At 42.6% G+C, this 11292-nt stretch overlaps 1 protein-coding gene across 1 annotated transcript; it reads left to right on the top strand.

Moving 5' to 3' along the window:
- Window positions 1–1887: 1887 nt before the first annotated feature.
- Window positions 1888–3157, top strand: LOC132578676 (C-C chemokine receptor type 1-like). Its single transcript, XM_060248901.1, has one exon. It carries the CDS (start codon window positions 1893–1895, stop codon window positions 2958–2960), a length of 1068 nt encoding a protein of 355 aa, XP_060104884.1. The 5' UTR covers window positions 1888–1892; the 3' UTR covers window positions 2961–3157.
- Window positions 3158–11292: the final 8135 nt, after the last annotated feature.

Raw genomic sequence — 11292 nt, 5'->3', positions numbered from 1 at the left:
CATGCACTCAAATGCCATCAATGGTTACAGTTTGGCTTCTGAGGAAACTGAAAGCTGCCCTAAGTATTTCTTGGACAACTGCTCCAAAATCTTCACAGTCTTGAAACCAACTGATCTGGCAAATATTTGATTTGCAACAGTCTTTGGTGCTGACAGTTTCTGATACCAAAGTCTCTGAATTTTGACCTCCTGCACTTGATCTTTTACTAAGTATAAGGTAAGTGGCTGTAAGAAAATATCTCGACTACCCTGTACACACAAAAGTCGCTTTACAATATTCGTCATGTAAAGCAACTTTTTGAAACATATATACCATGACACCTTAAAGATCAACGATGTTATCAAAGCTTAAGTTTTAAAGAGCCTAATGTGCTTGACAATGTGAGCTCCAGCTCACAAAAGCATTACACCGCAAAACTTGTGTTAGTCTTCAAGAAGCAACAAGGCTTTTTGTTATTTTGGTTGCAGCAGACTTAGAGAAGATACCCCTCAGTTGTTTTAATCAAATCACTCTCCCTGAATTTGCCTTCCTTTTTATTTTGAATTGCCTTTGACTTGGCTCTTTATTAAAACAAAAAATTTATTGGAACCCCTAGCAAAGAAGAATTGCAGATTTATACCCCGCCCTTCTCTCTGAATTAGAGACTCAGAGCAGCTTACAATCTCCTATATTTTCTCCCGCCACAACAGGCACCCTGTGAGGTGGGTGGGGCTAAGAGGGCTCTCATAGCAGCTGCCATTTCAAGGACAACATCTGCCAGAGCTAATGGCTGACCTAAGACCATTCCAGCAGGTGCAAGTGGAGGAGTGGGGAATCAAACCCGGTTCTTCCAGATAAGAGTCCATGCACTTAACCACTACACCAAACTGGCTCTCTAGAAGCCCCATGGCGCAGAGTGGTAAAGCTGCAGAACTGCAGTCAAACTCTCTGCTCACGACTTGAGTTCGATCTCAGTGGAAGCTTGGTTCAGGTAGCTGGCTCATGGTTGACTCAGCCTTCCATCCTTCTGAGGTCGGTAAAATGAGTACCCAGCTTGCTGGGGGGGAAGTGTAGATGACTGGGGAAGGCAATGGCAAGCCACCGCGTACAAAGTCTGCTGTGAAAACGTTGTGATGCGACATCACCCCAGAGTCAGAAACGACTGGTGCGTGCACAGGGGACTACCTTTACCTTTAGCAAAGAAGAACACTGAGAAGCAGATTGCTAAGAATCTAAAAACAAACGTTTCTTTAGATATACTGTGAACAATAAGAAACTAGCCAGGGAGGCAGTATTGCTTTTAGAATATAAAGGTGTGAAAGCAGCAGGGAGGGACGGTGGCTCAGTGGCAGAGCATCTGCTTGGAAAGCAGAAGGTCCCAGGTTCAATCCCCGGCATCTCCAAAAAAGGGTCCAGGCAAATAGGTGTGAAAAACCTCAGCTTGAGACCCTGGAGAGCCGCTGCCAGTCTGAGAAGACAAGACTGACTTTGATGGACCCAGGGTCTGATTAAGTATAAGGCAGCTTCATATGTTCATAAGGAGAACAGAGTGCTTTTAGAGAGCCTTTCATTGTTGAAGACACTGGAGAAATAATCCTTTATGAAACACTGATTTTTTTATTAGTATTTTTTATTTATTTTACTTTTAAACATTTATGTGCCATCTTTTCACCCCAAACAGGGTCCTCTACTTCACCTTGGAGTAAAACTACTCAATTAAGTAAGATCCTCAGATGCGCTTTCTCTCTATAACTTCATCATCATCATCATCATTATTATTACTGGAAAACAGTGAGGGTGCAGAAAAGAAAAGATGTTATACAACATCTGTTCATCATTATGTGATCACCACACTTTTGATGCATGCATTCTAATGTAGTTCTCCCCACCCCCTTTCACAGGAAACAGGAAGATGGACAGTACCGTTAATACGACAGATGATCATGTGACAATGTTTGACTGGACTCAAACAGTGTTTGACTATGGTGATGCACCAACTCCAGATGATGATCCCAATTCCCAAGAATTCAATTCCCATGTGGTACCAACACTCTATTCTTTGGTGTTTACGTTTGGCCTTCTGGGCAATGCACTCGTTGTGCTGATCCTCATCCTATTCAAAAAACTCAAAAGCATGACTGATATCTATCTGCTCAATTTAGCCATTTCAGACTTACTTTTCATAGTCTCGCTCCCATTTTGGGCTTATGCTGTTGGAAATGAATGGGTATTTGGAAATACGATGTGCAAGATTCTCTCAGCTGCTTATGATACTGGTTTCTACAGTGGAAGCTTTTTTATAATCCTTTTGACCATCGACAGATACTTGGCCATTGTTCATGCAGTGTTTGCCATGAAAGCTAGAACAGCAGTCTATGGCATGCTCTCTAGTGGCTTCACATGGGTGCTGGCCCTGTTTGCCTCTGTGCCGACATTAATGTTTTCCACTGTCCAAAAAAGGAAGGAGGGCTGGAGATGCAGTCTTCTTATGCAAGAGAAAAGCGCATTGAAAGAATTGTTGGTTTTCATGAGGTTCATATTGGGCCTAGTCATTCCATGGCTCATTATGGTCTTCTGCTATGTGCAAATTCTCATGATTTTAATGAAGAACAGGAATGATAAAAAACTGAAGGCTGTCAGGCTTATTTTTGTGATCATGGTGGTTTATTTCATCTTCTGGGTGCCATACAATGTCACCTTGTTGCTGGTTACCTATCAACAACCATGTACCAGAGACTGTTATGACCATGTTGGTTTAGCAATTCAAGTGACTGAAACAATTGCTATGACCCACTGTTGCATCAACCCTGTGATTTATGCCTTTGTAGGGGAAAAATTCAGGAAATATCTCTCTGTCTTGTTCCGAAAGTGCACAGTATTTTGCCGCTGTATACTCTGTTTAGGTGTTGGCCACCCTAGTTTAGAACGATCTTTTTCCTCCATGAGTACTTCAGAGCATGACATTTCCACTGGTTTGTGAAATACTTTCTAATTCTGGGTGGATATATTATACACCATTCACAATGGTCCAACTACTTGTAGCTGCAGTTCAAGACATAACTGCACTTTCCACACTGATTGATCTCAGCATAGTATGATATTCTCTTCAAGTAGGGCTATTAGCTAATGGATGTTATCAATGCAATAAGGAATGGCTTAATAAAAAAGAACAAGAAATATGCCTCTTCATAATATTTTCCCACAAGAACATTTAATTTAATTTCAATTTATACCCCGCCCTATCCTGCGAGCTGAAAGTAACCATGTGCCAGAGATTTACAAAACAATAAAACCAACATTATCTTTATCACATTTAATGTATGACTGCTTGTGTGCTCCCACTACAAGCCTGTGTTGTTGAGGCTGGAAGAAACCATTTTGAGCCAAACCAAATATTACACATGATATAAGGTGGAATGTGATTGCTCAACCTACTTGTTGTCAAACAGAAGAACTGGGGAACTTCATTCGAAAACACTTGTTTCCTTTGGCTCCAGAGTACTGCAAGGGGGAAGATGAGCTTCTGTCTTCCCCACCCACCATTTTTGCCAGCAAAAATGGCTGCTGCTGTTTGTCCCTTTCTCTGGCTTCATGTGGAGCCAGGGCCTGCCAGAAGATCCTTGGAGTGCGGACAGCTGCACTGACATCAGCATGACACATTACACCACTTCTGGTGAAAAATCAGAAAATATGTCATTAAGTTGCAGCGATGTGCTAGAGTTTGCCCAAAACTATACATATTAGATATCATTCCAGGGTGTTCTTTTTTAGTGGAAGTGTCATAGTGTTAACCGGTTTTAGGAGCTATGCCCCTATCCAAATAACAATGACCAGGCTGGAGACCTTCTTGTTCAGAGAAAACAGCTTTATTTTCGCTTCTGCAGATAGCGGAGAGAGGGGCAAACCAAATAAGACGCCCTCTCTGCCTGGTTTGGCAAAGCCCCTTGCCTTTTATAAGATTTCCGACGTCACTTCCCTGTCTTGCTCTGTGGCAGTTTGCCATTGGTTCAGAGCTCACAATCTAAGCTAACCCGGCCGTTGGACAAGGGCCTTAGCCATATAAGGTAAGTCTTAAAAGTTACAACATTTTCTTCCCAGTAACAACTTTCCCTTCTTTACCCAGCAATAGAAATGATGCGCATGCCCCTTTAACCTAGCACATTATTTAAAACTTCTGCCTCAGCAACTAAATACTTACACACCACCATATTCTTCATGCTAAGTGCCATAGAATGTAACAGTTTTTAGTTTGTTCAGAAGAACTTTACCAGAGAAAAATGTTACCTGATGTCGACTAGAGAGACAATGTTGTACAAAGATGGAGAACAGGGAACAGAAAGGAGGGGGGTTTAACTCGGAGCCTTAAAGATAGGAGTTTGCTGAAAGAATGCAGTAGGAAATGGCACAACCATATCAGAAAGCTAGCACACAGAAGTCCAACTGCCAAAAATTGGGGAGGGGGTGAGGGCCTCCTGACTTTTATACCCCTTCTCCTTACATTGAATGAATGAACATTATCTATTTATTCTATCAATAGCACATTATGCCAGTAACCTGCAAGCCCCACCCAATGTTTTCCTCGCTGGCTTGAGAAACTGGTGGCTGGGGCTGATGGGAGTTGTAGGCAAAAAACATCTGGAGAGCTGCCGTTGGCCACCCCTGGCCTAGGGCACCGGCAGGGCAGGGGCCACCAAACTGGCCCTCCCCTCTCCCCATGCCCTAGACAAATCCATACTTTGCCTCTTCCTCTGGCCACCCCTTCCACTCCTTCATAGTTCACCCAGCCCTTCTCCCTGCCATCGGTTGTCTTCCTCCACCCACCTGCTCCTTCCCCTCCTTCATAGATTGCCCAGCCCATCTCCTCCCTGTCGTCCATTGTCTTCCTCCACCTGCCCGCTCCTTCCCCTCCTTCATAGCTCACCCAGCCTGCTTCTTCCCTGCCATCTGTTATCTTCCTCTGCCCACCAGCTCCTTCCCCTCCTTCATAGCTCGCCCGGCCTGCCCCTTCCCTGCTGTCTGTCATCTTCCTGCACCCGCCCCTTTCTCCTCTGTAGCTCGCCTGCCCTGCCTCCTCCCTGCCACTTGTCCACAATGAGGGCGGTGGGGCACAGCGCCACAGGACGTTGCCGCAGAGAGCGGCAGCGGGCCGTGAGTCTGCTTGGGGTGCCACACACCCTAGGGCCAGCCCTGACTATAGTGGAAGACTTCCCCACTCCACATATATGATGTGCTAGTGACCATATTTTTATGTAGGTTACGAATAAACACTCTTTTGCTGTTTAACTGCAGGAAAGACCAATTTTGTGCAGATCTTAGCTGACCAGAAATCCCATTTCTCTTATTATTTATTTATTTTATTTTATTAGATTTATATCCCACCCTCCTCAGCTCACATTATTGGGATATTGGTTAATATAGAGCTTTGCCCAGTCATAGAAGCATTATACTGAGTCCAGTGAATAAATCTCCCAAGAAGCAGAAGAAGTAGAAGACGACGACTTACATGTATTCAGGCAGATCCAGTTCGCATTCTGGTAGCAGTCAAAAGGAAAGATGGCACTGTCTCTACAGGATAGACCTGCAGAGATATGTGTCTCCATGGATGGTCATGTAAAAGGAGTGAGAGGTCAAAGTAAGAGTGAAAGGGGAGGGGTCAGAGGGCAACTCCCTGATTAAGACAAAGAGAGGCATCCCATTCAAGGAGATAGCACCTATACAAATTTACAGTGATGTAGCACACCCTTCTCAAGTATGCTGAGTCACTCATTCCAAACACATAAGCCCCAAGGACAGTCTATCAAGGACACTGCCAAGGAGAAGGGCAAGAGTGAGCCACATCCATACTTGGCAGTCTCTCTCAGGGAAATTTCCTCACAGTCTCTGGTCCACTTCTGGTTCGTACTGCCTAGGAGACTTTTGCAATTCACCTCCTTGCACTTTGCTCCGAGTTCTGCACATGTCCCCCCAAAATGCTGAGTGCAAAGCCCATAAAATCTTGAGGAACAGTTCACTGGTCTTGACGTTTTTGGACAGAACACTTGTGTATAGCCTTCCATTTTCAGGTTTGGTCAAAAAACAGTTCCGCTCCTTTCTGCTGAACCCCTGCTAGCAAGAAGGGCCTTCTGTCACCTGGAAACAGTTAGCTTGTCTATGTAGAACAGGGGTGGCCAACGGTAGCTCCCCAGATGGTTTTTGCCTACAATTCCCATCAGCCCCAGCCATTGGCCATGCTGGCTGGGGCTGATGGTAATTGTAGGTAAAAAGCATCTGGAGAGCTACCGTTGGCCACCCCTGATGTAGAAGACTGGAAAACCATGTCAGATTGGAATGAACTACATAATGTCATTTTGCTTTGTTGTCTACATTTTGCATTTCCCTCCTCCAGTTCCTCTCATTTGCCTGCCTCTGTTGTGTCTGGAATAAAAAAGGGATCCAAGCCTTGAGAACCTTCTTTTCAACTTCTCCCACAGCCCACTGTTCAGCTCATGCTACTTAATGTATGAGAAAGTTTGAAGAGAGGGAGGCACTTGCCTCATTGGAGACAAGGAACTTGTCTAGGGAACTTCCTCTGTCACTCACATACTTGGACCGCTGAGGCTCTGAACTGTTTTGGAGCAGCTGGTCAGGGCCGCAAAGAGTAAACCCTCCATTTGGTGGCAGTTCTATCCAAGCAAATCTGAAGAGACCAGCCTCACCAAATACACCACAAGATCCTATGCTTTTTACTGTGCATTGCTCACTTCTCTGAATGGTGAAATATTTCAGGAATAAAGGTACCCAGGTATGGGATCCTTTGGATTAGGAGACATGAGGTCTTGTAATATGTGTTTTATTTACAAATATATGACTAGAACACAACCTTGTATGCCCTTTTCTCCATTCCAAACTCCTGTGTCTTTCCCTCAACTGTAGAGGCTCCTACATCTCACATTCAAGAACATGAAATAATCATTGAAGTGTCTCCTGGCAATTAGTTTCCTATGAGGAACAATGCACAATAATTAACTAATGTTAATATTCTTTTGTCAAAGGGCTCAGTCGAACACCTTTCCTATTCATGCATCTATGCGTTTGATATGTGTGTGTGCTTTTAAGTTTCTTTTAATATTTTTACTGTTTGCCAGTTGGATGATAGTTGGATGGAAAGGTGGATTAAAACAAATAATAAATAAATGCAGATGTGCCCTGCAGGGACAAACCAAAAAATTGAAAAAGTCAAGTTGCCAACTCATTTCAATGGTCCTAATTATAGCGATATACCAGTCATATGGTTTATGAACTTCTGCACCAACATTCAGAAGACTATGTAGACCTGTTGCACTTGCCTGCTGCTCCTCTATGTGCACTGGCTAAATGTGCAGTTGGAATTGTTTGTACAAGCTTCCTAAAAATCCCTTATTTCTGTGGGAACACCATATGGCTACCTGTGCTGAAGAGATCCTAACTCTGCATGTCTCCCATATACATGTTTGCCAGCACTTCCTGGACTATGTAGGTGCTTGTAGGTGCGCATGATTAAAACGCCTCTTAGAATGTTGGCTGGTTGCATAGAGCTTCTGCATTAGGGGGGGCTTTTTTCACAGAGCTGCATGCACCAGGGGAGGTGGTGGTGGTGATGGAAAGTGCCATCAAGTTGCAACCAACTTATGAAGACCCCATAGGGTTTTCAAGGCAACAGAGGCTTAGAGGTGGTTTGCCATTGCCTACATCTGCATAGCGATCTGGACTTCCTTGGTGGTCTCCTGTCCAAGTACTAACCAGGGCTGACCCTGCTGAGCTTCCAAGATCTGGTGAGATCATGCTAGCCTGGGCCTTCCAGCCAGAATGATGACCTCATAGCAAAGGGTTCTAACAGATATCTTGCACCAGGAAATCCTGTGTACATTCTTATCCTGCCTTTCCTCCAAGGAGCTCAAGGTGGCACCTATTTACTGATGTTATTTAATTCTTTGGGCCATTCCACCCAATGAGGACCAAAAGTGGCTTGTTCTCTTCTCCTTGATTTTATCCTCACAATAACCCTGTGATGTAGTATTAGACTGTAAGGTTACCAGGTCCTTTTCTTATACCACCAGGGGGTGGGAGGGAGTTTCCCAAGAGTTAGGAGGTAGGGTGACATCACCGCACATGACATCTCTGGTATTATGATGTCACTTCTGTGTGATGTCATCATACTGGAGATGTCATGCCTGACTGTGGGGCTTTCCCCTGCTGGCCAGCTGTAAGCTGCAGTCCATGAAAACAGGGGATCCCCCACTCCCCTGGGGACTGGCAACCCTAGAACCCAGAATGTATGAATGGCCCAAGATCACGCAACCAGCTTCCATGGCAGAGTGAGAATTTGAACCTGGCTCTCCCACTGTGCCACGCACTGGCATCTGTTTCTCACCATTCCATTTTAATCCTTACAGCAACCATGTGATGTATCTTAGGCTGAGACTGTATGACTGGCCCATAGCAGAACAAAGATTTGAATATGGATCCGCCAGATCCTAGCCTGACATTATATACCTTATGTCATGCACTGGTTCTTAAAAATCATGAGTCTGCTTCCTCAGATGCAATATTCAAGATGTTACCAGGGCTTTTTTTGAGCAGGAATGCCCAGGAATGCAGTCCCAGCTGGCTTGGCATCAGGGGGCATACAAATTATTCCTGCTGGGCTTTTTCTACAAAAAGGCCCTGTGCAAAACAATGTTGCCATCGGGGTGTGGCCTAATATACAAATGAGTTCCTGCTGGGCTTTTTCTATCACCAACATAGATACCTGTGAATGTATGACTGTATAATCTACAGAGATCAGTTCTCCTGGAGAAAATGGATGCTTTTGGACTCTATGGTGGACTCTGTGGCATTGTACCTGACAGAGGTCCCTGTCCCCCCCATGGCTGCAACCCCAGGAGTTTCCTAACCTGGATATGACAACCCTGTCCCCCACCCCCCATTGATGGCCAGGAGGGACATGCCAACCCTACCAGGGCTGGATGCGAATCATTAAAAGGGAAAATTCCTTTATGAAAACTCTTTGAGGCCAGAAACAAGTCCAAACCTTGGCAGCTGGGTTTAAATTTCTATATGTGAGTGGGGACTTCAGTTTGCATATTGGGCTCCTATTTTGAAGATGGTTGATACACCTTGTCCAAGCTAGGAAGTGATATTTTTATGTAGGAGGCAAGTGCCACAGTGTTGAAATAAGATCTTCCAGAGCAAAAACTAAGCAGAACTGCAGATACAGTTCCACAGCTGAAATGAAGGGACCTGCCTCTGTGGTATGAACTAGTTGAAAGAAGAGTGAGCTAAATAGCAGATGGTAGTTTCTAACATTGTTATCTCTGCTCCACAGATGTGGGAAGACACCTAGAGGAACACATTTTCCTTACAGATTATTACTGAGTTCATTACAGACCTTGAGCAACAACATGTGTGGATAGAAGATTTAAAACAAAATACCCTACGCTTCTTTGATAATCTGAGTTCTCACCCAAGATGATGTGATAAAAAGCAAGATAATCTGCCATGTTCAGAGTGTTCTGCAAAGGCACGGAAACAGATTTTTAACGCGCTTGTTGGGCAAAGGGTTATTATTGGAATGGAACTTTCATGAGTGTTTTTTTTTGTTTGTTAAAGAGAAACATTTGTAAGAAATTTGCAGAACTTGAACGATTCTTTCCTCACACAGGAAAGAGTTATTTCTTATTTCTGCTAAGTATCTATTCTGGTTTTGAGAAGGTGTCTTTTCCAAAGAATCAAGCTTTCTGCATCCTCCTTTTTTGTTAATTGGTAAGTCAATTTGGTTTTGCTTTGGTTTGTGTCTTAATTTATATGGGTAAACAGCTACTATATATATATATACACACACACACACATACACATACAGCAACATATATACATACATATGTATGTGCGCATGTATATATGTATATGTGTGTGTGTGTATATATATATGAAATATTACTTGAATTTCTAAGTCTCCCCTTAGCCTCCTAGAAAGTAAAAAATTACAATTATTATATAGCATGAATCCTGAGCATCTGAAAGTAAGGAGACACTGATGACATTTCCCTTAAGTGTTCATGCCACCAACCTTGATAAAGTTCATATCCAGAGAATCTATCATTGAATTTAACCATTAATTAATATTATAATTTTCATTATTATGCTGGAATTCCTACTTCCTCTCAAAGAGCACACAACTGTGGGAAGTGTCTTTTAAAGGAAGCAGTGAAACAAATACAACACAATCATTATAAAACATCCATCCACAGACTAGACTCTTTTTGTTTTTATTTTATTAGAAAGGTGCTTTATGTAATGTTTTTGAATTCCTATTTCAAGCAGCACAGATAACAATATGATTAATATGTATTCCGTTTTGCAAATTAATACTGAAAATACTGCCTTTGAATCAGCCTTGGTTTATTTACAATGTTTGAAAACAAAGGCAAAATCTTGAAGTGGGCGTAGATAACTGTTTTGCAGAAATCCAAAGGAAGTATGAGGTCCCAGGATGTGGCTGGAGTGTATGTGATAAAGCAATCTTGAAGTTAAGCAGGTGTGGGTCTGGCCAGCAACACATCTGGATTGGAGACCTAGAAATCCTATGTAAGCTGTGTGGCTTTCCAGGGTGGAAGACAAGGGGGATAAACCTGTAACAAATTAATTAGCCTTTGAATATAAACATCCTTTTTACTTTCTTGCTAAACAGTTATTGCATGCTTTGACCAAGGACTATTGCATCTTCTATTCCTGAGACCTCTGGCATTTTTACAGAACTGGAGAGCTTCTTCATATAGAAAGCATTTCAGTGTAAGTCATACTATCAAATGTGTGTGTTGGTGTGTGTGTTTGGGAAGGGGGGTGGGTGGCAGTCTTCATACATGCTTTGGAACCACAACTAGCTGTAGACGTAAATGGTACAGTCTTCAATCTACACCACACATCATTTTCTACCCATATATCATGGTTATATTTTATGTTTTATAATAACTGCAGCAATGCCCTCAACTCATGTTAAACATCTCCATCTTTTTTAAAGCAAAAAGGTTGTGAAATACTAAGTTTTGAATATCAATTCCTTCCAATTTTGGTATATTAAAAGTTATTTCCAGTACATAGCATTGATGAAATATGCAATATAGTATGTATTAATTATGAAATTATTGTAGAAAATGTCCCAAAAACTTTAATGAAGGGAATGTTGGAGAGAAGTAACTCTTTAAAATGAAATATATTTATATATTAAATATAATTGTTTCATAATCTCTATATAACCTCCTTTTCCCCTTCTGTACCTCTTTTATGTTATTTTGTTT

This window comes from Heteronotia binoei, chromosome 10, assembly GCF_032191835.1.
Source record: "Heteronotia binoei isolate CCM8104 ecotype False Entrance Well chromosome 10, APGP_CSIRO_Hbin_v1, whole genome shotgun sequence".
NCBI classification, from domain to species: Eukaryota; Metazoa; Chordata; class Lepidosauria; order Squamata; family Gekkonidae; genus Heteronotia; species Heteronotia binoei.
The sequence above is the reverse complement of the archived record's forward strand: the minus strand, read 5'-3'. Positions and strand labels throughout refer to the sequence as shown.